The following is a 27727-nucleotide window of genomic DNA, read 5'->3' as shown; positions in this document are numbered from 1 at the left end:
TCCTGAGTTTGTGCTTTCTTTCCAATATTTAGATAGATTAGGAGAGTCCATTTGATTTGAGTTATACATCATTTTAAAGCTTAAAGTCTGCTCTTTCAGAATATGGTCTTAACTAAAAATTCATGTGTGGCGACTTTTTGTTTGTTTTGAGGTGTAGGGTCACATATGAAAGTGTAAAAGGGTAGTCTCTAAGTTGAAAACATCGCACAGAGCACTGAATTTTGTCAGTCAACTTTTCCGAAGTTGTCCCATCAAGGTTCAACATTCAATTTCTACAATTTTAGTTTGTATCTCACCTTGTGCATTAGTGCTGATACTTTTGACCTGGTATGATACTCGACATTTTTTGAGAGCCAGTATCAATTTTGCCAATCCACAATGATCAAGGATCCATCAAAACTTTAATAAATAAAATGCAGCGGGTCACTTTCAAAAAGAGTGCCTTCATTATAGAATCTGTAAAGGTCCATTCAACAGTGTTGAAAAATAAAACATTTTGCATTCGGACCACATTTGACTTCACCATTGTACGCGTAAATGGTATCTGTCTATATAAATGTGACGAGGACTCACTATATGGGACAGCTATGAAAGCAGGAAATTTTGTGAAGTCTTGCATGTATAGACCGATTCTGTGACGGGCTATGTGTATTTTCGGCATGGGCAGTGCCATTACTGCGGTGTCTCAGCCGACCCCCCTTCCACTCCCCCATGTCTCTCCCTACATTAGCACGCGCACGGAATGAAAAACTGATGCATGGTTGCTTTAGCCAATAGGCGTCTCGTACTGAGTGCGCGAATGCTTGCTTAGTGCGCGAACCTTTGTTACAAATGCGCGATAAACATATTGCCCGTGGGGTGGGGGAGAGGAGGGGGGGGGGGGTCAACTGGGACACCGCAAAATGAGCTTATGGCTGCGCCCAGTGCCACAAATTGTCTGCTGCCCTCAACGAACCCGAATCGGTCTATAGAGATTAGCTACAATGTGCACTGTATATGACTGTTCACACATCTGTCTAATGAACATCCCCTGTAACCTGTGTCCCAAAATTAAGACTCAAATACTGTAGTTTAAGGCGCATGGTCCCAATGGGTGCGGGGGCGCTGTTGATGATACTGCCGATCACCGTTAGCATTGATACGACGATTGCCGAAGTTGAGCTGTCATCAAGAGTAAAGCGCGTAGGTGTTGCTAGGTACATGTAACGTTGCCTTCGTTGTCTTCTCTGCGCATCACGCAGTCTGTAGTAATGCCAGGGTGCGTGTTTATGTGCTTCTTAGTATGACGTCACAAAAGAAGTTTGCTAAAGCTGTCATCCCCCTCAGCCGAATCATGAGCCGAACCATAATCGGACCACTGACTACAATAGATTGGACTTCTTCGGACTCGGGGAAATGGTTCAAAGCATAAGCGCTAAAGAGGAGTCAATAGCATACTTGGGTCTCTACACGTAGGAAACTTGCGCCGTGCGCCCACGTACGCATTCAACTAAACCACCGCGACCATGTGCCTTTGAATTATGACTGTCTGATCAAATTACTATGCAATCAAAGAAAAAAAATTCAGAAAGACAAAATCATCCTTGGTACATATTTTAGTATGTGTGTCCATGGTTGTATTAACAGGGAATGAAAGAAGAAGAAGAAGAAAAAAAAAACATGATTAACTAAGTGAATGCAGCAATATCACTACATGTAGAACACATGTGAAAAAGTTTTTTAATTTTTCAAGATGCGGTGCCATCATCGCTTGATGGGACGACTACGGCAGCTCTGTTGTTCTAAAACTGAAACTTCTACATGCTGGTTTGCCTGCCCGTTTGTTCTTATGAAGTCAATGTAAGTGTGGTGCAAGATTGCTCTTCAAAGGTTACATACCTACATGTATTTATGAGCCACAGTGTAAATGCCCAGTGCGCCACATTATTCTGTGACTACAAAGCAGGTATGCTTTGGGAAAAATTTTCTTTCAAATCCATGTAACTCCTTCATGAATAGTTATGCTGAACAAGCAATGAGCAATAATTTTATAGAAATCCCACGTTTTGCAATGATTTACATCTCATTGTAAATTTAATAAAAATGTATGGTTATTTTTCTTTCAAATGACCAGTAGCTACACTGTACAATGTACGGGTATATCATTGTACAGGCATGACTTTTGCACACAAGATGATAGAAATTGCAACTGATTGACAAATTAAGCACTGAATGCAAACCTGGCACACCGTCAAGCATGCAAACTTGGCACATAACACTTAAAGAACAAGAGAAACACACATATGGTTTTAGAATGTTGTTTCAATTTATTGGCATATCTATCTCCGAAAATCTTCGGCGACAATCTCAACAGTGTGCAATGCCAGCTCAGAATGTTTTGAGATTTATCTCATTACTTCATTCACTAATAATTTCAAGGATTTTCTCCTTTGTTTTTTTTTGTTTTGTTTTGTTTTGTTTAATATTGAACATTTCTATGAGTATTCTCCCGCACAAAGCTTAATGTAAGTACTCTTCAGTAAACCATTTCCCGGGTTTCACATTTCAAATCAGTTTCTCCACACATATGATATGACATACCAGTATGAAGAATGAATGCTGCATTTGCTAGTTCTACGGGAAGTCCTTTGTCTTTTTGTTTTGGAGGAAACGTAGAAAAGCTTGGACGATATTCTTACCAGTTTTCTTTTCTTTTTTTTTCAATTGCGACAAGTCCAAACTCTATCTAGACGAAGACCCGTCTTCATGTAACAGTTAATCCAGTCAAACGATTACTGTCAGATTCAAGGAAAACAATACTCAGCTACATGTACACATTAACACTTCCTGTTACGTCTTCCAACACAAGAAGATGGTCATGAATGTGTTCACTACAAAGCCTCTACACCTTTTAAGAGTACAGGCAGCATTGCATTTTTTTTTTCTCCAATATTTCTTTACATATAGACTTTCCGTGCATGTCTTTGAGATTTCTATTTTTAGCTTTCGAGAAATAACAAAACATAAAACCTAACAAAAAAAAAGAAGAACAAGAAACAAACAAATCAAATTAACATTTGCCTGAATCTTTGTCTGGTTGCAATGTCGCATCAACCACAATTTGACGCCGACAAGAAATACAATCTGGTTAGTGATCCATTTCAACATTATCCTATGACCGCTATTCTCACAGGTTAGTGTGGAAATTGGCAAAGAAAGAAATATCTCTTTTTGTACATTTAATGATATGAATCTCACTCGCAACACTCGAGTCAGGAGACGCAATAATAATAACTTCATATCATAGAAAAATTAAATACACAAACAAAACATGATCTTTTTTTCACTCACTCCTCCTGACAAACTTAATTTTCTACAAAAAAAGGACTGGACCATTTTGTAGCATTTAGCTATGAATATTTTCTTTCTTTTTTTTTTTAATTCTTTGTCTGAACAGCAGACAAAACATAACTGTAACACATTTTATAACACGAAATAGTACTTTTGAATTTTTGCCCCAAAATTTTGGTTGGAATTACTCTTTGCATAGATCAGACTTTTTTATTTTTGCTTCACTTTTTTTTTCTCTGTTCAGTCTCATCAGTTTACAATCCAGCTGTAAAGCCCAGGGGAGTAATAACCATTTCTTTTGTTTTTTTACAAAAAAACACTTTTCGATTTTACTCTCCGAACAATGAAATAAATAAGACAAAGTTTTCAAAACATAGCAGAATGTATCCATTAGTACATTCTCACACAAAATGCTGATGAGACAAACCGTAATGGCCCAGTCGTTTTTACTACCAGCGGTAGGAGTTTTACGTCTTCAGCAAACAACTTGCATCACTACCACAAGTTTTTTTTTGTTTCCATGACAACATGCTGCAGTTACAAGATGAAATATATCGTACCTACTTTCAAAATCAAACAGAATTTCTGCTCATACTTTAAGAGTAGCCTTAACCTATTGACTGCTAATGCAAGACTTCTCAAAGCATGGAAAAAAAAACATTGTGAAGAAAGGTATGAATATATGTGCTGTCACCGTGAATGTAGCAATGGAATAAATTACAGTGAACATTTACGACGAGAAAGTGGAATAAACTTCATACAACTGAAGAAAAAAAAAAAGAAAAGCCAGGTAAAATGGAACATGGCTTTACGACTCCAAGTTGGGGAAGGCAAAACGTGATTGTGGAGTTAGTCCTGGCTAATATGTGTGTTTAGACACCCAACCGCTGAACAACATTGCATTCCACTTGCACTAATACACAGCAAGCTGCATGTTTTACACGATTCTCACCCTTCAGCACAGAATAAAAAGCATGTACAGTGAGAAATGAGAAAAAGTAATCAGGTCAACTAAATGAAGTACCAAATACACATGAATAACATCCCTGCTCATTTACAGACATCTGGAGAAAAAAAAAAAGGAAAAAAAAATGACCGAACTACTGGGTAAAGTCAAGAGGTACAAAGGAGTACCATACTTATTTCATCTGATCTTTGCAAGAAAGGGTTACACCCTATTATAATAGAAATCAAAAATATAATATTTGCTGCGTGCCAAATTTACGGTTCATAATATCCTATGCCAGAGGCCAGAGGGCTGGTATACACAAGCTCTTTCGATGACTATGAACAAAACAAAAAACACAAGAACAGGGACCCAGTTGTGAATGAACTGTTGAACAATGCAGGGCACACATACATGCAACTTAAAGTTGTATTCAAACTTTTGGGGGTGGGGGGTGTAGGTAAATGGGCTACTGGAGCGATATTTTGATGATCTAATCCATTTTCCACACAGAATATAGATGCATATATAATGCATTATGTCTACATGAAATAATCCTGTCTTGGGAGCGAATGGTTAGTAGCATTTGCGTTTAGGTCAGATTCCATCGGTTTTTAATATCTCTTTGCAACTTTTGTTTATTACACATCATTAGCACACGGAAAAAACAAAAAAGAAATTTAAAAAAATCAAACCAAGGCACCTATTCATTCTTAAAGGCCTCAACAACTGTAAGAAATATTGGAATCCACAATATTGTGCAAATGATTCTGACCATCATGAAATGCGGGTCCGAAATGCAAAAACCCACTGATCAACAATAACCCCATCTGCATAATTTGGTGCAACTCCTTTGTACCCCTTGACGTTAAAAGGGCGCAGTTTCCGCACATACACTTGTAAGAGGGGGAACTGCATGATAACCATGGATCAAATGTCAGTACCTCTTTTCTCAGTTGAGTCGAAGCAGCAGGCTATTTTCCCCAAACCCGCTCGGAAAAAAAAAAAATGCAATTACAATAAATAAATGAAATAAAACAGACATAGGGGTAGCTAGTGCCACAATGCTCCTTCACATGAACAATATCGCATGAAACAGGAAGATATATGTATTCACTTGTCATATTTTCTTTCTCTCTCTCTCTCTCTCTTTCTCCAATTACTTTCACTCGTTTGATATCCTCTCATGCTACATATTTTGCTCTCTCTCTCTCTCTCTCAGTTTGGTTTACAAGAACACCCTTTGAGCATCACTTCCATACTCATATACAAATAAGGAAAGCAAACCGAGCTCAAAATGCTCAATATCACACACATTGATTCTATCTCCCTCTCTCACTCTCTCTCTCTCTCTTCTTTTCTACCTTTTTCTTCCACTTTCTCACATCACTACCTCTCACATGTACTCTCTTTGTCAAATCATCTATGCCCAAACACACACAACTCAATATTTCTACATCCAATTACAATCAGTTTGCTGTCATTGTTGTTTAGCCAGTGTGGGGTTTTGTTTTGTTTCTGTTTTTGTTTTTGTTTTGCTTTGTAATACAGTGGTGGTTTTTCTTGATGACGATTTGAGGATTTGCTGCACTTTCTGTACTCATTCATTCATCAAAATCAGTCCTCCCCTTTCAGGGACATCAATTCGTTTTGACTCCCCCGACTTCGCATTACCATGGCAACAGCTACCGTATTCATTCTATCACCGCAATGCCAGATGAGAAAAGCTCAGAGAGCTAGCTGCCCTGTGAATGCACTGTGGGAAGTCTGGAGTTTCACATGACACAAAAATGTCGGCAATCAACGGCAAATATATAAATTGAGCAAAATGTTCGAGGATCTCTGATCAATATGCAGCGTATAGCGAGTAGTAAGATTTTTGCCATCTTGAACCAATTTTTTTTCCACGAATAACTGGTGTCAGACACACATCGGGAATCACAAACTCACAAAAACACTGACAAACGTTTCCCTTGCACATTTTCTCCTCATTTTATGAGTATTTTTTTAAACCTCAATGTCATTCAAAACAGTAAGAACATGAAGGAAAAGAAAAAAAAAGAGGTACAAACTGTATCAATATTTCAATTTCTGAAGACTTAAACCTCGCACACCCATGTCACGGCAGAGGCAGAAAACATTATGAACGCTTTCCTCACAATTAACGGCTGCCGATGATCTATACACCCCATCGAGGCTGGAGAGCGCAGCAAATACGAGACCAGAAACGCCATCGAATGACAAAGGGAACTTCTTTAAATGATCTTTGACCCCCAGCGGGCTCAGACTGGTAGCAGCGAGAAAGAGAGGGTCAATGGAGTAGAACGAGTGAATTTCTCCACCACTGAAGAGAGAGTCGAAACAACTGGCAATGGTCCCACACAATCTGAGGCAACTCACCAGAGCACAGCGTAATGGGAAGAAAAGTCTACCCAGCTGGTAATGAAGTGCGACTCCAATGAGCACACCACTTATGTACTATCAAAATCTTTTTTTCTCTCTCTCTCTTTTGTTTTTGTCCAATAGCAGCAGGTCTGCGGGCATTCATCCCGCAGAAAATTAATGGCAGGAATTATGAAGTGTAATTTTTGTTGGGGTTTTTCTCACCACTGTGTTCTCATTTGAACATTTACACAATGCTCCTCTGCTGTTAAAGTGACAACAAATATGTCTCACCCCTAATTTCCCCATCTCCCAAATATGTCCGACACTAGAGATGCGCACAAAATTCTTAAATACACTGACAGTACACACACATCAATATCGCATTTTGCCTCCCGCCATAGGACACAACTGGGCAATGACATCAGCAAAATGCATTTCCATCTTTACTTTTAAAAAGTAAACTTTGCAAAATCAATGAAATATATTTTTCCCCCTTTTGAATAAGACAGCTTTACAAGCAACTACACTCATTGAATTTTTTCTTGGCAAATGATCAAATCAGGCTATTGCATTTAAATGTACAAAAATAACAGACACGAACAGGATATCGACTACATTTTTTTTTTCCGATACAAAAAATGAAATATGTAAAATGGTAGTCTCATGGAAGGCATGGAAAGTGAATAAAATATGTTTTGCTTTTATTTTTTTTTAATTCTACTCTTTTCTTCTGCAGCTCTCCGAAGAGTTTTGATAATTCTGCTCAAGGCCTTAAATACCTCCATTAATCCCTCCCTGACGCGAGATCTGGAGAAAAGGTGAGAAAGAAATAAACTGACGCTACATTTCCGCAAACCGGAGAGGAGACAGCTGAGAGTCTTTTGAGCAGATGACCCCTGAGCCTCAGTCTCCGTGAGCTCACTGCCAGCTCCTGAGAAATCACCCTGCAAAAGTACAGTACTGGTGTTCCAATGAAAATTTTGTGAATTTTGGTTCTCTTCTGAAGTTGCTGTTTTTTTTTTTTCTCCTTTGCTCTGTATTTTCTTGATTGATTTTTTTCTTGACATTTTTCGTTTCTGCTCAAGTAAATTTAACTTCGACATCAATCAAACAGGCATCATCACTACCAGGCATCTCACGCACTCTCGCCCCATCTCTCGCGATTTTTTTAAATGTTTTTTTGTTTTTGTTTCTTTGTACCCGGTCTCTGAAAGACTCGCAAGTCACGCACGCAGCACTCACTCGCTCACCGAATAATTTTTCATCTCGTCACATCCCCAGACATTCTCTCAGAAACTCGAAACTCGAAAGAAAACTCACACTCGCTACTCACAGGTACACCCCTACCCTACCGCTTGGGTGGTGTCAAAGGGATCTCGCACCCCCTCCAGAAGAAAGCGGGAGCCTCCCATGGGTCAAGGTCAAAAGTATGGATTGTTGTCAAGTGGCATCATTTTGTTTTTTCTGTTTTGTTCGCTTTTTTAACCAGTCTCAATGTTACACAAATTTCCGTGGTCAAGTGTTCTGATGCTGAAGTTGACGTCCCAAAGCAAGTCGGTTGGAGGTGGGTGATCTGGTTCTGTCATCCGATGAAGTGCGTGGTGGCGTTGTCATGGTTACAGATTCTTACCAGGCAAGCTGCCAATGAAAGCAAACAAAATCTTAACTTTGCATCCTCTGCCCTCTACATCAAACAACACGCAAAATTTGAAAATGGCACAACGGACTTTTCTGATCTTGTTGTAGAAAAGGGTTTGACACAGAGAACACATTTCACATCTACACTACGTAGGCATACAGAGTATGTAAATCTCAGAATTCAAAACTACGCGCAATTGTTCTGCTGCAATGAAAAATAAGTGGAACCCTTAAGGCTCTTATTCCGTTAATATTTTTTGTGTTTTTTTCTGAATTCGGTGAAATATTAAATGAAATTCAGTATGACATTCATTCTGAGGGCAGTAGGTGAACTGAGCCATCTTTCAATTGGAGTGCCCTGTAGGGTAAAAATTGCTGGGAAATCTGTAAACTGCTGATGTGCTTCACATCACTTTGAGACTGTAAATTGAATCGTCTCCGCTAAGCCCCCCTCCCCTCCCAACCACCTTCCCCCCCCCCCCCCCCCACAACAACAACAAAAATAATGCTTTGGTAAAATGTAGCAACATAAATGCATACATGTGTGTATCAATTTATCTATGATTATACCATAAAAGTTGTGGCTATCCTTTTTACCTATTGTTCTCATTGACTTTTGTCCCCAGTTTTCAACTTCTTGATCTCCTTGGTGGCCCAGGTGGCCAGGGTCTTTGTCTTCATGACCTTTGACCTCCGACCCTCCGTCAGCAGGTCCGCCACCGTTGGACGTTCGAGGAAGGGCAGCATTTCGACGCCAAAGGCTGTACAGAGGTCACTGGAGGGTGGGGATGGAAACGAGAGAGACAAAATAATATCCATCTCAGTTTGGATGTCACACATGGCAACACAGCAAGCAATATTTACAGTTCAAACCAAAATATGAAATTATCATCTATATAGGACGTTGTAGCGGTGCATTCATTCTTACTGTTCAATATGAGAGCATATGTGACCCGCCACAACAAAAGAATCTGAAAGTCGCTAACGGCCGAGTTAAGATAATCAAGTTTGAAGTCAGATCATCAAAATCAGTCAAAACCGTCGAATTCTTGTTGTTGGCATAATGTTGTAGTCTAATGTTTCGTCTATCATCTGCCGAAATTTCGAAGCTAAATGATCAAAGGAAAGCAAGAAATTATCGCTTTTCTTGGCCATGATTTTCCGACTTTCAACAGAAGAGAAATGTGTCTAAAGATTTGGATTTAGTGCCGCAGATAGACTCCGCCCCTAGCAACGAGGGAGTGATCTTGTTGGTCAGTGTGTGTCATCCTGGTTACTGACTGGTCGAGCGTAGACCACTGGGGCTAAGCTTGAATGAACATTGCATAGGTTGCTATGAGTGGAGCTTCTATTGCGCAGAGGTGAAAACTGTCTTGCCTCCCCTTGATCATGATTGTGTCAGAAAGAAAACTTTGAAGGTGGTTTTCTCGAAACGCTGATTTCCTGGACCACTTGACATGGTCTCATAAAATCATCAATACCTCCAAAACTGAATACTTTCATGAGTCGTGTTATATATGAAATGAAAGCGGAAGAGTAAGGAAATAAGGTAATGTCATTTTCAGAAAATTGACCTCCCTCAACTTTTGGATCCTGTTGTTACAGCGGGTCACATATTGAACGAAATAGGCAAATGTATCAATTCCCCACAGGCTACCGTAGACTCACCCTATTAGTCCGGCGCAGGCTGCCACGTTGCTATCTGTGTGGTCCTCATCTGCTGCTAGCCGCTCAATGAAGCTGACCATGTGCGATACCTGAGGGAACACTAGCTTGACTTCATCTACAGAGGGAGACAAACAGATATCATTACACAGTGCGAGTTCACACAAGTCTGCAAAATAATATAATAAATATTCACGATATTCAATTGAAGGATATTGTACACTCATGACCTGTAACATGCTACAGTAGGCAATGTATCTGTTCTTACTACACAATACCACTGCTACTGCTATGTCAGGGAAGTCTTCAGCATTTTTTTTTGGTTTTTTGGTTTTTGTTACTTTTTTGTCGTTTTTTTAACCTGTCTAATAAATACACCTTTGTGATCGAGATATGGAAAACTAGAATATCTCAGAGAATCTTTCCACACTTGTTATAGCCCCCATATAGTTTTTCCAAATTGAGTAATCAACGAAAACCCAAAAAACATAAATATTTCCAAAAAATAGGAGAGGTGGTGTACCTAATGCAAACAACCAAGATTAAGAGTATGCTGGTACAGTGAACCTTGTTATAACAAGATCAGGACCCCGTTTCATAAAACTTGTTAACAACAAGAAATTACAACAGTTGTTATAAGTTTTCATGCTTTTAGGCATTGACATTATTTCCCCACTTCTACATTTTTACTTCCTTGCCTGCTCTTCTCCATCCTGCCATACTCAATCTTACACATACAAATCTCATTTCCTGTTGTGCAATACTCTCACCTATCCCATTATTGAGGCTCAGGTCTGATGTGTATAAATATCACATACTGTTAAAGTGGATATTTTCGCGTGACTAATTTTTCACGCTTGGCCAGGTATAGAGTTTCAAGTGTTTTTAATTCCGCGGAATCACGACGCCAAGTACAGGAACGTATGGCAAGCAAAAATATTTGCGTGCTTTTATTTTCGCACTAGTTTCAGGTTGCGCGAAATGCGTGAAAATTTCAGCATCGCGAAAATTTCCACTTTTACAGCATTTTATTTTTATGTAGGCTTATATTATCAGTGTTATTTTAATTTCATTTATGAGTCCGATGTAAAGCAACCGTATCAGCCTTTGAGCTGCTGCATTGTTATCTTATATTTGCCCAATAAACAACATTGAATTGAATTGGAAAAAAAAAAAGTTATTGAAATCCTTGCATCTGATTGACTGAGAGCAAATTTGACATAGCAATGTGGCAGTTGTTAGTGATAACAAGTTTTATGATACAGGACCCAGATATAACAAAACCCTTTTATAACAAGGTAATTTTGCAGGACTCATGTAGTGGGAAACCCAACTTAAAGTAATTGTGATGGTTTTTAGCTCCTTGATATCACATTCCCCTACACTTCACTTACTGCTGGAGACGATTTTGTCGTCGCCTTTGAGTCCCTGGACGATGCCTGTGTACGCCTCAAGACACCCTTCTCGCAGCTCGTTCAGGTAGTCGATCATGTCGAAATCCGTCTGAAATGTGACCATGGACAATTACATGGGGTCAATTTGATTACTCTAGAATCAATTTTGGGGGTATCTTCTTAACAAACATCTTGGGCCTGGAAACTTTATGAAAATGCAAAGGAGTAAACTAAAATGAGCTTGTGAGTGTTACTGGCACTTTTTACCAATACCCATGATGCAATAGTACAGAATCAAACAGCTCTGGTTCCAAGGGTGCCTACTCTCAGTACTTCTGTACTGCTTCGCTGGAACTAAGGCAATATCATTCAATGCAAGTAGCAAGAGGTCACACAACAGAATCGGGGAAATGCTACCGCATCCCATGCAGTTCACTGGAATCCCCAAGACAGGCTTTCACACCAGTGGTGGAATATTGGGCAAGAATTAGTCACGCTTATGTGACCACAACATAGTAATATTTGGTATTCAAGTATTTTTCAAGTCACAAGCAACTGTGAAAAAGTATGAGTGGTATGCCTTAAAGAAACAGCAGCACGCTAATTGTGACCGTGCACCTCAAAACGAACATAAAGTCGCACACACTGATTTTGCGTGAGGACTGAAAATTTTAAAGTTAAATGGGTCAACGTAGCCGAACTTGACTTTTTCATATTTTCTGAAAGAGCGGGTCTTCTTTTACATTATGCTAAAATTTTGTATCATAAAATGGGCAGGAAAGTGTGTTTTTTTAGCAGTTTATCTCGAACATTTTTGGTAGAATAGTGTGATTAAGTGTGCCTTTAGAATCCCTTTTTCATTTCTGAAAAACCTTGTACAGACTCTTCATTTTCACTCTAATAACTTTTGAAAGGATAATGCTACTGCTTTGAAAGTTGGCATTAATCATGGACAGAATGTGTTAATGAGGCATGCTTAATTTCAGTTTAATCTAATAATCCCTTCATTGTTGTTACTCTGGTGGTTTACTTCCTGTTTTTTGTACCATTCATCGCACAGCCAGCACGGTTTGGTAAAGATTAAGCGCTTGAATAAACACTGTACTTCAGAGCCTCTTTTCTCAGTTCACACTTTTCCTGAGTTTGTGCCTTCTTTCCGATATTTAGATACAATTGTAGGTTAGGAGAATCCATTTGATTTGATTTATACATCATTTTAGAGCTTAAAATCTGCTCTTTCAGAATATGGTCTTAACTAAAAATTCATGTCTGGCGACTTTTTGTTTTGAGGTGCAGGGTCACAATTCTTCAGCTCTTACTGGCTGGGGGCAAATGCCTACAAACAATGAGGCACTTGTGTCTATTCCGACCCTCACCTTTTCAATCTCCGCCATAGAGGCGTGCTGCAGTGTGACGAGGACGACGTTGAGATAGTGTTGGAACTCGGGGCCGATGGCGAGGGCAATGTCACCGAACACGGACAGGATCTGGGGCTTGACTGTTCTGTGCACATTTTCGTTCTGGAAGATTCAATTCAATTTAATTCAGATCAATTCAATTCATCTTGATTACATAGAATCACACTACATTTTTTTTACAGAGGTGTGTGATTAGAGGTGGAAAATATGCAAAAACCTGGGGCTTGAAAATACAGATTTCCTTTGCAATACAATTTAAAATCGAGGTTTTAAAAGGTTTGAACCAGGGTCAGAAGTCAAGGTGTCATTACATTATCCAGGTGTGAGGTCCTTGTGAAAAATGCAAGGCCTCCTTATCACACACAATTGGGTTTGAAAGCCTGCTCACAGTGTGTGCTTCTAAGCGATACACTGTAAAAGGCAATGCCTATCTTCACTGAGGAACATACTGAGGTCTATGGAAGAAGGTTCCATGCAGCTGGTACTAGTCAATTTAAAAACAAATCAGCAAAAATGCAGTTGGAACAGTTTGAGAAGCATACACAATGCATAGGTTGATTCATTTATCTAATAATAGTAAGCGGCCAGTCTAACTTGCAAAAATTGCTGTATGAATCGAAGCTACAATCTGCTCTTAAAGAATTATCAGGGATCGTAATGATTGGGGCATACAATTTACTTCAATTTCCACTTCACAAGGTTGAGGGAAAATACCAAAAATATGAAGGGATGCAATTGAAAATACATTGCATTGGTGAATGCCTGAATGATTTCTACGAGGAGGATCACAATATGTCGGCAGTAAGGGAAGACCATTACCTGGATGTTTTCTATAAGGAGGGTCATGATCTGAGGGCAGTAGGGAAGGACCTCCTTGTTGAGGCCGCGGCAGATGTCACCAACAAGCCCAACGGCTGCAAGGCAGACCTGGTACTCCTGGTAGTTCTTCAGGCCAAGGTAAAGGTACGGCGTGAAGTGCTCCATGTACTGCATAAAGTCCATACCCAGAACTGGCAACATAGGGGTTAGGGTTGGGGGATGGCAATTCAACATTTGATTAGTAGAGCGATATGCATGAACATCACATCACAAAAGATTTAATGATGAATGTGGTACTGAAGACAGATATAAAGCAAACATGAAGACTTCACAGTAAATCTGGTTTGGTATTTGTCTTCTACAATGTACATGTACAATGTACAATTTTGTAAATCACAAAGATTCAGAAAATTGAAGCTCAACCTCACTGTCTTTATGATGTCTTTTCCACTTTAAAATTCATTGTTTCTTTCATTTCAAGACTGTTTATCAGTCTACATGTCCATACAAAGAAGAAACCAAGAAAAAAGTGCTCAAAAACTTTGCAGTAGAATCTTCATCTGGTAATGTAAATGTATACTAAGTTTCATGAAAATATATGCAAGCATTTCAGAGATATAGGGGAAATACACAGTGATTTTAGCAGACGCATAAAAAGATACATAGCAAGAGGCCTGGGGATGACATGGTCAACGTGGATGACCCATGGTATCATGGTTTCCTCCACGAGGGCAGCGCTCACCTTCCACTAGTGTTCCCACGGCGAGGAGGGCGTCCTCTTGTACGCCTCCCGACTTTCCGCTCGTGTTGTCAAACATCCGCAGGAGCGCGTTCATCACGTCGTCCGAAATCCGCACCGCATCCTCCCGCTTCATTTTCCTAAGAACACTCTGCAAGAAAATAAAAAGGGGGGAGGGGTCAGGCAGCGTCAACAGATCGGCCAACAAGCCCGCCAATTCCTTTCAACTTTGGAGGAGGATAAAGAACTGGAACAGCTTTCCAGAGGAAGTAGTGGCTGCTCCAACCTTTGACATACAGTTGTACTGATCATATCAAGGGTCAGCAAATAACCAACCATCATTGGGCATTTTTTACAAGAAAAAAACCCCCCAAAGAATTCATAAAGTGTATTCAAACAGCAGCTTAGGTCAATGCTGGACAGGTCAAGCTTGGTCTACATCCCACGTGCCATGATAATCAACCTATCGATTGTGAGCATCTTCTGCAAGACAAGACAAGATGATGAAGAAAGTCACACCAAATGAGAAACATTCTATATAAATACAAGCATGCCAAGAGCTCACCTGTAACGTGGCACAGAGAAGACTCTGCAGGTCGTTGTACTGGGTTCTGTCTGATGCTGTCTGTACATGTGACTGGGAAGCAGAAAATGAATACATGTGAGAGCTGATCAAAGATAATTACAACTCAAACGAAGCCTAAACAGAAGCCTATATCAACAACAACAACCTGAATACGATTCAGAGAAGAACCACTACGCTCGGAATGAGCGAGGTGATCGAAGATAATCTAGTAAAGATGCTTGAAAATCAATCAAAATATGTTTTATTAGAGAAAAACATTAACACTCAGAATGAGCGAGCTGATAAAGAATAATAACTCAAATGACAATGCTTGAAAAAAAACAAAAACAAAATATGATTCACTGGAGAATGACTATGCTTGAAAAGAGCGAGCTGATCAAAGATAATCATAACTCAAGTGAAGCCTAGAAAAAAAATATATGATTGAGAGTGGCACAATTGTGTTTGGAATGAGCAACTCTCTATCGCAAGCTCCCTAAACTTGGTGAGAAATCCGACTCTCTGTTCACGTGGGGTGGAGGGGTATGAGGGCTACTACTACCACTACCACTACCACTACCACTACCACTACCCCTACCACTACCACTACCACTACCCCTACCACTACCACTACCCCTACCACTACTACTACCACTACCACTACCACTACTACTACCACTACCACTACTACTGAGGGCTAGAGAGATTAGAGAGGATAGAGGGGGTAGAAGGAGAAGCGAATAAGAGAGAGAGAGGGGGGGGGAGAGGGAAAAACGGAGGGAGAGGGATCAGGTGAAGGAAAGAGGTCGGAGGCCTGGGAAGGGCGGAGGGGAGCAGGAGGGGAACTAGAAGAGTCACACATAAAAGAGGACTCCACTTGGGCGGGGCTTGTAGAGTTAGAGAGGGGTGCCGGGGGGTGGGGGGGGGGGGGGGGGGGGGACCGGAGGTCTCATTCTAGTATGTATTACTTGTTCTCTACTATTACATTTTCATGAACATCATGTTTTCGTGTGCTTTTCTCATTTTAAGAAAGGGCTAGTCAGAAATGAATAAATATAAAGTTCAAAGTTCAAAGTTCATCATACCTCCATCTGCAAGATGAGCTGTATCCTCTGTAGGATGATGGACGTGGTTTCCTTGACGTGGTTGTAGCAGTCCGTGGCCGAGTTCTTGACCATCTCCATCAGTGCCTCGTATGCAGCACTGCGCAAGTTGGCCTGGTGGGCATCCGGCCTGCAGTAGAGAGAGACGGAATGGCAATAACCTTTAGTTCTGTAAAACACATCTGCACTTCTTCCAACACCTTTGTCAATATGTTGCATCATTCCTCTTAATGTTTAGAGCATTCCATCTTCCAGCCAAATTACGCTAAATCACTGGACATTACCAGCGTAAGTAATGACTAGAGATGTCTTTTCTTTGTTTGTTTTTTAACAGGGAAGAGTGCAGTGACCAATGACTAATAATAACCTTGATGTGAAAATTGTTGCAGTGTGGAAATTCCCACACATTTTGGCAAGGAGAAACTAGCGTGAGAATATAAAGATGTAACATTTCTTGTGCGTTAACACTACTCTATTTTGATTCCACGCAATTAGGGAGATGCAAAAAAAACATCTCCCTGCCGAGCACGAAAAGCTGCTTACACAGCACTTTTCACTTTTACAGTATTATACAGGAAGTCAGCACTCACCTGTCTGTGGTGTGTAGGAGTTTCTGGACGATGAGGTTGAAAGCGCTGGACAAAGGATAAGTATCAGGCTCTTTGTCGTTATCTGTGGCTGCCGACTCATATGCATTCTCTGCCAGACTGGAAAATGCCTGCATGACAAAAAAGAAAGAAAACGAAATGTCAATACAGTTCTCTGCACGCCCCTTTCAGTGTTCAATCAAAATCATACAATGTTTTCCCCTATTTCTTTCATTCTATTTAGCTGCCTGTTTAGTAAATTTGAATCACAGTTGAGGGGCCACACACACACACAAGGCATTCAACCCAAATTCAAGGATCCGGATGTTTTAGGTGCTAATCATATGGAAAATTGCAACAACTCAGAAGAGCCAAAGGCCAAAATGATGATAAAACGCCAAGTCACGTCAATGTCAGTTTTGGCAAGCTCTTACAAGAGGCGGTGGATACGCTGCCTCTGAGACAAACGTGTTCTCACAGAGTTAATACAGTCAAGGTCCACACCCTGCCCCTAAATTCTTCTCCTTTTTCTTCTTTATACTGCTTGTGCCTGGTTCATACCATTTTGCTGACTACTGCTAGTCATCTGGGACAAGTCAGGAGGTGTCACTATAGTTCGCTTGTTTTCTTGCGTAGGTAGGTAGATGGACCACTCCAGCAGGTTAGCACCCTACACGTTGCAATGAATGAATGACTGTGATCTTTTACGTTTGTGAGTCGGGACTAATGCTTCGTTTACACAATGTTCCCAGCAGCCAAAGCAGCCCCATTTGCCCAGAATGTAGTGCCTTGAGGGTAGGTGCAGTGGGCATTCCTTACCCAGCAAACATTGGCCGCCACCCGTGGTTCCTCCGCCAGTCCGTCCATGAGAGCGATGAGGAGATTGTCAAAGTACGGCTGGCCCAGCACGGCCTGCGGCAGGAGCTCGCAGATGCGGCCGAGCGTCCAGGCGACCGTGTCCCGCACGACGACGCAGGTGTCGCGCAGCAAGTCGATGAGGATGGGGAAGGCCTCGACGACCAGCGGGTTGAGGAGGGTGTCGTCCGGTCCCTCCAAGATGGAACCTGGAGATGGGGATGAAGAAATCCAGGGGTTTGAAAACTTCTTACTGATTGGTTTTTAGCCTAGTCTACTTAACAACAACAAAAATAAAATAAAATAAAAAATAAGCCTTTAAACCTGTTGAGGACGGACTGATCTTGCTACAACACACATTTCTCATAGACCCCAGCCCAAGTATACTCCGAACTCATCCTTAATGGGTTAAATAATAGCTCTGAAACAGTGACGGAGAAGACTAATGTGCTTTTCAGCATATCATTGAAAAAAAAAAAAGAAGAGAAAACTGAGAATCATCACTCAAAATGTTTAGTATTCCAACATAATTTTTCAATGCAAAGTGGAAAAATAAACAAAACAATTTGTTTACCCCTATGAGGGATAAATGGCATAAGCACAGCATTTTTGTCATTGCTCTCTGCACTGCTCCTTTATAATTCAAGGATGAATGAAAAAAGGTTACATCAACTCATATTCTTAGTCATCTTTCGTATTAAACTGCTAAGTGACAGTATAATAGCGTCAAGTATACAACACTGCATTTTGTTTCAAAGCTGAGACAAAAGATCAAATGTTTTGATGTTACTGTAATATTCATTCTAGATGAAATGGAGCATATTTCTACGCAAGTTTCTCCCCTTCTCCTGTCTGAACATAGAAAAAAAAAAAAAATCTAAAGAATTAAACTTAAAACCCTTTCACTCATTTCTGCTAAGTCCAAGCATAGCTATTCTCCCTGTGACTCTACTCTTTTGGCAGCAGTACATTAAAAGGTCTATGAACCACGAATGAGGCGATTTCACCTCTCTCTTGCCGATTACACAGCAATGAATGAATTGGACCAAACCTTACTCTCTCTTTTTCTTTTTAACAGTACGGACCGGCAACGGTACTCACCGAAGGCCATCACGGCCGCATCCCTGTACTGCCAGTTGTCCGACCTGATATGCTGCGTGATGAAGGGGACGGCGTGGGAGACAATGTCGTTCTCGCAGCAGTTGGCGAGAAGCATGAGGCAAACGCCGGCAGCTTTGCACGGATTCCACTCGTCTTCGTCATCATTTTCGTCTTGCTGTACGGGGGAAACCGTGACGGAGTAGATATGTCAAAGAGAATCCATCAATGAGGATTGCAGGTCATTGATTATGACATCACATAGGATTGTCAAAACTCACACATCAAAGTCAGAGAGCTTTCAAAGAGCTACGTACTGTAAAAGTGGCTATCTTTGCACAAGTCATTTTTTCGCTCTCGGCTGGATGAGATGAATTTCACGTTTTTAATTCCGCAGAATCAAGACATGTATTAGTGGAACATATGATGTGCAAAACTATGTGTGTGTACTCATTTTTGTGCTGATTTCTGGTTGTGGGAAATGCGCAAAAATATCCACACCACGAAAATTTTCACTTTTACAGTATCAGCAAGATATTGTGTCTTATACCCTATAGGTAAAGCCATAAAAATACCTAAAATGGGGGACTCTCTAAAGCTCTTGTTGGAACACACAGAGATATTCACTGTCCTAAGGAATTAGGATGATTTGGGACCTCTATATCACATCATGACAGAAATGTTTTGGGAATAAAGAAAAAAAATTACAAGGTATGTAAACTGATCTTTATGAAAGGGAAGCCTAAAGGCATAATAAGTAGGAAAGACAGCATCAATATCTTTCTGATGATGGAATTAACAAGTGAAAATTTCTCACTGAATCTGCAGTTCACTATCAACTACATGTACGTAGATTCAGTGTTTCATCCAATACTGAATGTGACAAGGATTCACAGGGACTAGTACGAAGAATGAGAAAGACTACAATAATGACAAGTCTGACTAATGCTGTAAATGCATGTCTGTACAATGTGACATTATGCAGGGCTGCACACTAACCCATTTTTTTTTTTTACTGGACCGACCTTTTTGTCAGACCGGCAGGTACAAAGTTTTTCCATTCTTTACTGGTCCATTCCTGAACAAGTTACTGGTCTGACAGTGATTTTTACTGGTTAGGAACCATCGGACCAGTGCGTGTGTGTTGTGTGTGTGTGAAATGTCAGAATGCCAGTGCAGTGAACTTACCTGCGATGTCAAGGTCATTACAAGAATCTGCACCAGATACTCCAGCGCACCCTTGGCATAAAATCTACTTGTGTTTTCCGGCGGTCTCCCCATCTCTTCTGCCTGAAGATCGGATGACAGCAAAGGCGAAAAAGGTTGTAACAATATTACCTCATCTACCTCATCATCAAACATGAATAGAAATCATCAGTGAAAGAGCTTTTAAGTGATATCACATGTATTTAAATGGGCATACTCTATCTTTTCTGAAAAGCATTTCTGCACTTGACTGCAAAAGTTAATGATCTGCTATGCAAAAGCATAAAGTCCTCAGAAAAGATGGGACCTTTCTTTTATTAGGATAATAGTTGATTTACTTTTTTTTTTGAAATTTCAGCCATTTCAAAACCAATTTTCATCAAATAAACTTTAAATTCTTCTTAGAATTGTATGCTCTTCAATGTTTCCTACATGTAGGTGGTTTTCTAATTAACTTGCAGAGTTAAATCTGATTCCACCATTTCAACCAAAACTATGCTATTGTAATATAACCGGATTTCTCCAGTTATTGTGTGGGTTCTTTTTGGGTAAGTTCGCGGACACCTCACGCAGACTCACAAGGATCACATCATATCGCATCATCACGTAGAGAAAGCATCAATAATTCACAAGCAACAAGAAAAGTGCGTGCAAAGAAGAAACTTTATTACCGTACTCGCCAATTCGGAGAGTTCGTCTGCCACGGTGCGTAACTGATCACCGCACGAAGAGTCGATACACAGCGTCTTGTATACAATATACAACAAAGCACAGGATGACACACCACGGACACATCCGCCTCTGTCGAGAGTCAGCTAACAACTGCTCGCTCACACTGCTCGCTCGAGCGAGACTTTACCCACGTGCGACCCGTGCCCCCACTACAACTCTTAAGGTCACGGGGTCACCGCACGCCGCCAACGTCCTACTAGACGTACCAGAGACACCTACTTCTAGTGCTCTAAACTCATTTCATTACACAGCCCCTCCCTAAGACTAGTCAGTCCCTTGACTAGGGCAACTCGGGCTTTACATAAACAATGAAATGACCAAAACCGGATACTACAATCCCGTATCCCACACAAACAGAAAGATAAACAATAACGCGAGAACAACATTTTTACATAAACTTCACAGATTAGCAAGCACATTTACCTATTCTTACACGCTAAAACAACCAAGTGTATGACATACATACGCGAAACACTGGTTCGCAACTTTGCATTTACATAATATATTTACATAACTTAATAAACACAAAAAAGATGTGAAAACCGCATCATTACTGAACAAGCGAGGTATTTATCACTAGGCCTATGCATCATTGTCTCCCGCCTAGCTTAAACAACGAACGCAGAAGTTACCTTCCAAAAGTATAGCTTTTCCGATAGTTTACATTGTATTTACACGTATTTACACACACACACACACACAAAATAAACAAAGCTCTCTTAATAGCAGTCCACATTTTAAAGACAAATAGAACACTGGATAGCGTCATAAGTCGTTGCGCCTTCCGCTAGGGGTTCCCGTCCTGCACTCCAACCATAGCGTCTCCGGAGAATTCCTTGCGCCGTCCCACTTGGTGTACCAGATATCCTTATCGTAAGTCATCTCGCAGACCACATGACAGATATGACAATACGTCACTGCTGGTGTCAACCTGTCGAGGTAGCAATGGCGTTGCAGGTATGGTGCACCTATTGCAGGTATCCCGCAGTTTCCTACATTATATACATTAAGTTGCGGCTGTACACGAGTCACTACAATCACCTGGCGCTCTACCCAGCATCCCTGATACAAGTCATCGCATCGCTGAGGAGAGTTTCGCTTCCTTGGTTGATTGCGCCGGAGATCAGTATGGAAAACGTCGGAGAAATGGATTCATCTTTGCCGGTGTGCAAATCGATAGGGTCAGACTCTGGTCGAACGTCTGCAGCTTCGTTGAGGAACTTCCGAGGTGAATGGTGCCACGAGGACATGACGATCCGGCTCCTGTAAAGGAGCATCAATACCTCCACCAACCTCGATCCAAGACTGTAACAACGGCTCACCAAAGCACTGTTTCATTCGAGCCAGGTGCATAAAGCTTTTCTTTCCGATGTTTTCTCTTGTGTTCGGCAGGTCACGTCCGACAACCTTCCTACAACCAGGAACGGACCTTGTCATTTCCGTTGTCAGGATGTGTAGCAACGCAGAATTGCATTAAAATGCACCAGGAATAGAGTTTCGGTCTGATCCTGAAAACATGCATGTGCACGCATAGCAGGCATTCGATTTGAAGGCACTACTAACGACACTGCAGGCATGGCAGGCATTCAAGGTGAAGGCACCGCTGGCACTACAGGCGCTACTATTTCTTCTTGACGAGTAGGGTCCTACTGTATTTTCTTCCGGCGTAGACTTCTGCCTCTCAAACAACTTCAACTTCATGATGTCGGTATTGACAGATGAACTTGCAGGCATACTGGGCATTCAATTTAAAGGCACCGCTGACACTGCATGCGCTATAGGGTCCTCTTGACAGGCGCTATTCTCTCTTTATCTTCTCCAGGCTGCGTAAAGTCTAAAACAATACAGGCGCCTTCGCCGGCAAGCGCCTTTCCCCTGCAGGCGCCTTCGCTCGCAGGCGCCTTTCCCCTGCAGGCGCCTCCGCCTGCAGGCGTCCTTCACTGCAGGCGCCTTTCACCTGCAGGAGCCTTTCAACTTCAACTGCAGGCGCCTTTCACCTGCAAGCGTCTTTCACCTGCAGGACGAAATATACGCAAGATGAATTTACTGATCCAGACTCACCCTGCAGGCAATGAAAAGTATAGTAGGCATTCGTAACGAGGGCACTACTATAGCACTGCAGGATAAATCCTCTCTCCTCTAATTTATTAATGCAAAACAATTTTACATTAACATGATTTAGCAGTCACCTGGTCCACGAAACCCATCCCACCGCTGCCACCAATGTAATATCACCGGATTTCTCCAGTTACTGTGGGATCTTTACTGGGTATATATTCGCGGACACTTCACTCACGCTCAAAGCGATCAGACCACATCTCCATATCACGCCGAGTCGACATCATTAATTCACAAGCAACAAGAAAAGTGCGTGCAAAGAAGAAACTTTATTACCGTACTCGCCAATTCGGAGAGTTCGTCTGCCACGGTGCGTAACTGATCACCGCACGAAGAGTCGATACACAGCGTCTTGTATACAATATACAACAAAGCACAGGATGACACACCACGGACACATCCGCCTCTGTCGAGAGTCAGCTAACAACTGCTCGCTCACACTGCTCGCTCGAGCGAGACTTTACCCACGTGCGACCCGTGCCCCCACTACAACTCTTAAGGTCACGGGGTCACCGCACGCCGCCAACGTCCTACTAGACGTACCAGAGACACCTACTTCTAGTGCTCTAAACTCATTTCATTACACTATCAATGTAAAAGAGATGTAGACACAGAGAGATAGAGAGGGAGAGAGAGAGAGATATAGAGAAATAGAGAAATAATAAGATACTGAGATAGACATAAGGATAAATAAAGAGATGGAAATACAGAGAAATAGAGGAATATATTGATGCAGAGATAGAGACGGAGAAAGAAATATATAGAAATAGAGAAATAATGTCATAGTGAGATAGACATGGAGATAAATAAAGAGATGGAGATACAGAGAGATAGAGAAATATATCGATAGAGAGAGACAAAGGGAGGACAAGAGATATTCTAGGGCCATCTCACCTCTGATGCTTCAATTGCTAGATCCATTTCTTCGTCGCAGACATTTGACCAGAACTCGATTCCCTGCAGCCGAACTTCATCGATTTCACTCTTCATTGCATCTATTGTGATCTAGAGTAAACAGAAAAAGAAACCACGATCAATTGACAACTAGCAAAACTGAGATGACTTACGCATACAAGTGTTTGTAGCTACAACTACTACTACAATTTAAGGATTACTTTTTACTATTACAACTATTACTATTCAAAATAAAAATTCTGGAGTTGTTTGAAACTGACTAAAAATTACCATTCCACATATATAAGTGCAGATTATTCATTGCTATAGGAGAAACCATGAATTCAAAAAAAAATCATGGGTCAAAAAATAATTATCTGTCAATCAGCTGGAACAAATATCACTACTATATCGCAATGTTACGATATACTTCATACTACTTCAACTAAAAGTGCGTCTTCTACTGCAGCTACTGCTACTACTACTACAAATACTACTACTACTACTACTACTACTACTACTACTACTACTACTACTACTACTACTACTACTACTACTACCACTACCACTACTACTACTACTACTACTACTACTACCACTACTATTACTACTACTACTACTACTACTACTACTACTACTACTACTACTACTACAACTACTACTACTACTACAACTACTACTACTACTACTACTACTACCACTACCACTACTACTACTACTACTACTACTACTACCACTACTACTACTATTACTACTACTACTACTACCACTACTACTACTACTACTACTACTACTACTACTACTACTACTACTACTACTACCACCACCACCACCACCACCACCACCACTACCACAACTACCACTACTACTTCTCCTAATACAACTACCACGACTATTTCTTTTTTTATTGTCATTAATTGTCATCCATCCCACAATCATTACAAGTCTGTAATCACCACTATTACTACTACAGGTGTTGTCACTGTTATTATCAATACGTCAAGTAAAAATGAAAGTTAAATGTAAACCGAGGTCCGCTTACAGCGAAAAGGGCGTGGCCCATGTACTGTTCCATGTGTGCGTAGTAGAGTGACATGATCTTGACTAGGCACTGTAGGGCGGCCACCTTGACTTGTGTGTCCTTCACCTGCGTGGCTTCACAGACCACCTGCATGATTATGTGTCTCTCTCCCTGCAAAAGGGGGGAAGGGGGATGGAGAAAAATATACAAATAGTGAATGGTCACGAGCACGATGGTACAAGATTTCGCACGAGGTGAAAGATAGAGGCGCTCTAGTCAACGAGACGCAGCCGAGTTGAATAGTGCGCCTCATCTTTCACCGAGTGCAAAATCTTGTTCCATTGCACGAGTAAAGACTATACACTATTTGTTTCATACAACACCTCGAACGTCAACAGATATGGTCCACCACAGATTCTTAAAATTAGCACAGAAATGGCAACCATTTTCCACGAAAGACGAATGAGTAGCCACACAGTTGCAGTCACCATGTACGTACGTACGCGAAACGAAGTTCTTTGCAAAAATGAGTGACAAAAGTACGCGCTTGTAAGCGCGCTTGTAATTGTTCAGTGCGCACGGCAAATGTTTGTTTATTGTGGCATCAGAGCTGTGCGATGGCACGAAAACTTCAGAGTCAATCTTGAGTTTAACACGGGAGTCAAAGGAAATGGGTGATGTCAGCCATGCGCTATCCATTTTTGCTCAAACAAAATTGCACGGCTGACAGCCAGAGCGTGCGATGGAACGTTTAACTAAAATGTCACGTTAGGTGTTGTATAAAGTCACATTAACCCTGCCGTTACCACCAGCCACTACACCCTGCACTATGTCAACAGAGCTGTGAAGTGTTGGTCCTGGGAGAGTTAATGAATCAAGCACTTTAACAAGTTTGACATAAGAGAAAAAAGAAACACCATGCAGTCAAAATAAGATATTACACTGGAACAGTAATCTTAACCCGTTGAGGACTGTTTGATTTTGCTACAACACGCATTTCCCATAGACACTTGTCCAAGTACACTCGGAACTCGTCCTCAACGGGTTAAAAAAAACCAAAAAAAAACAGAGTTGTTCGTGCAATAATCTTTAATAGCGCGGGCTTACCTAGTAACAACTTAGTTTGATGCTGCAGTCGCTATGTCCAAAGAATATGCAATATGCAGTAGCTCGCATTTACCAAATGCAACAAGTGAAAATACACAAGTCTACAACAAATCAATGCATGATTTAAAATATAAACACAAAAGATGTAAGGACAGCATCTTCAGAGATCTAAAAAATTAACGACGACAACAAAAATACTGTACCATGAATTCAGGTGGTTCAAAGTGTGTCAACCTAAAAGTGCCTTTCTATGGACTAGCACAAATCTCAAACCTGTCAAGTTTCAATTTTCCATTTCCTGTCATTCGTATTTCATGTTGTTCTTACATCTTGTTGTTCTTTACAAAATAATGTTGTTGTTGTTGTTGTTGTTGTTGTTGTTGTTGTTGTTGTTGTTGTTGTTGTTGTTGTTGTTGTTGTGAGCTATCCCCTCAAAAGCATGGGGCTGACAATTATGGTACATTGTTTTTGCGTTCCACTTCTCTCCACAAAAGTTTGGCCCATTCTTGGGTCGATTCTTACCGCTTTTTCAAAGTTTGCTTTGGTGATTTCTAGCGAGTTCAGAAGGGCTGTGGTGGCAGCAAGTTTGATGTGCATGCTGGAAAAGACACAGAAGTATTCAGTCAGTAAAACATATCTCGCTGCTATTAAAGACAACATTTCTTTTCTGGTCATCTACAACTTCAACTCAAATTTAAGTTACACTGTATCTCTTAATACTTAAATCTTGCATTTTCCTTTTTCTTTCCCTTGTCAAGGAACTCTACATTCAAAACAGATTACATGTAAAAAAGAAAATAATAACAATAAATAAAAGATACCTTGCTCAAACCAACACACATTTCAACACTCTCGCATAATATCAATACAATGACTTCTATAACCTATGCTGTATCTACAAATTCAGGAACTGATAGAGCATTTGCAATAAGTTTGTTTTTTCATCAGCTGACATTTTGCTATTTAACCAAGACGCTAAACTGCCCATATTTGAACAGAGAGTGAAAACTGGAAGATGGCAGACAGAAAAGTATGAGTATCCCAAGGGCTACCAACATTCAGACATCAAAACTCTGGGACATTCAATAGGGTAAATCTGGGAGATATACATACATTATGTCAATAACAACAACAAAAATTACAATCAGATTTTTGCATTGATAACTTCCAATATTATTCCAATATATTATATATTCCAAAGCTACTTCAAAGTCTTAAAATATAACATCTTAGCTATATTTTGCAGAAAATCCTATTCAATTTGGTTAAGCGGTCACAGAGAAATGTGAATCTTTGTAAATCATGTCATGGGTCTGATTCTTTCAAGTTCAGCACACGAATGCTCTTGGAACTGCATGTGTGAACACACTGGACAGAACCTGGAGAGGATGATTCCTGACATGCTCTACAAAACTCCTCATTTCTCTTTGACCACTGAAGCAAATCGGATGGGGTTTTCTGTAAGATGCGGGTAATAGTTATAGTTTCATACCCTGAAATTGGACCCTGAAATTTGGATTGATTCATTATTTTTAAAGGGGAAGGCTAGTAATGTGCAGATTAATGCTCCGTCACTGACCAGGGACGCTAACCTGGAAGCATTAAACTGCACATTACTTGAATATGAGACCATTCTGAAGCAAATCATTTTCACACAACAATAGATATACAATGAACTCTTGAATGAATCCCATACGGATTGGAACTATCATCTCCCAGCATTTCCACTGATTCCCACTGATCAGTTACTAGCCTTCCCCTTTAAAGCTATCATTGTGGAGGGTCCCACTGTGATTTTTTTTTTTTTTTTTTGTGGTACATTTGGTATATTTGTGTCCTACAGGCACCCATGATAAGACAAAGACCAGGGAGCACTTTGAAATATAAAAATTCAGAATATGCATACATTGTGTAAACTCAAAATTACAGATTCAGCATGCACTTCTTTACAGATGTTAGCCAACTCTTAATGTAAATACACAGATCCTCAAGGTACTACGGTTGTAAACTAATATAATGGGGCTTACTTTGCTTCTTCTTTTCTCATTCCCTGGACGATGGCTGTGAGGATTTCATTCGAATGGGCTGCGACGTATTTCAGTTCCTG

General features: G+C 40.7%; 1 protein-coding gene across 1 annotated transcript in view; it reads right to left on the bottom strand.

Annotated features, from left to right (window-relative positions):
• Positions 1 to 8144: 8144 nt before the first annotated feature.
• LOC139738971 (importin subunit beta-1-like) overlaps positions 8145 to 27727 on the bottom strand; it is a 44644-nt gene continuing 25061 nt past the window's right edge. Inside the window, exons 5-21 of the mRNA XM_071649588.1 lie at positions 27648 to 27724; positions 26143 to 26218; positions 24535 to 24684; positions 23493 to 23603; positions 19731 to 19832; positions 18546 to 18720; positions 17409 to 17653; positions 16593 to 16720; positions 15985 to 16132; positions 14900 to 14971; positions 14338 to 14485; positions 13596 to 13786; positions 12735 to 12878; positions 11359 to 11467; positions 9968 to 10082; positions 8897 to 9074; positions 8145 to 8299 (exon numbers count right to left, since the gene is read on the bottom strand). Coding sequence (XP_071505689.1) covers positions 8906 to 9074; positions 9968 to 10082; positions 11359 to 11467; positions 12735 to 12878; positions 13596 to 13786; positions 14338 to 14485; positions 14900 to 14971; positions 15985 to 16132; positions 16593 to 16720; positions 17409 to 17653; positions 18546 to 18720; positions 19731 to 19832; positions 23493 to 23603; positions 24535 to 24684; positions 26143 to 26218; positions 27648 to 27724 — 2160 coding nt within the window. The 3' untranslated portion in view covers positions 8145 to 8299; positions 8897 to 8905. The remainder of the gene's footprint in view (positions 8300 to 8896; positions 9075 to 9967; positions 10083 to 11358; positions 11468 to 12734; positions 12879 to 13595; positions 13787 to 14337; positions 14486 to 14899; positions 14972 to 15984; positions 16133 to 16592; positions 16721 to 17408; positions 17654 to 18545; positions 18721 to 19730; positions 19833 to 23492; positions 23604 to 24534; positions 24685 to 26142; positions 26219 to 27647; positions 27725 to 27727) is intronic.

This window comes from Diadema antillarum, unplaced genomic scaffold (genome assembly GCF_040938485.1).
Source record: "Diadema antillarum isolate AM-2024a unplaced genomic scaffold, OU_Dant_1.0 seq00000776_RagTag, whole genome shotgun sequence".
Classification (NCBI taxonomy): Eukaryota; Metazoa; Echinodermata; class Echinoidea; order Diadematoida; family Diadematidae; genus Diadema; species Diadema antillarum.
The sequence above is the reverse complement of the archived record's forward strand: the minus strand, read 5'-3'. Positions and strand labels throughout refer to the sequence as shown.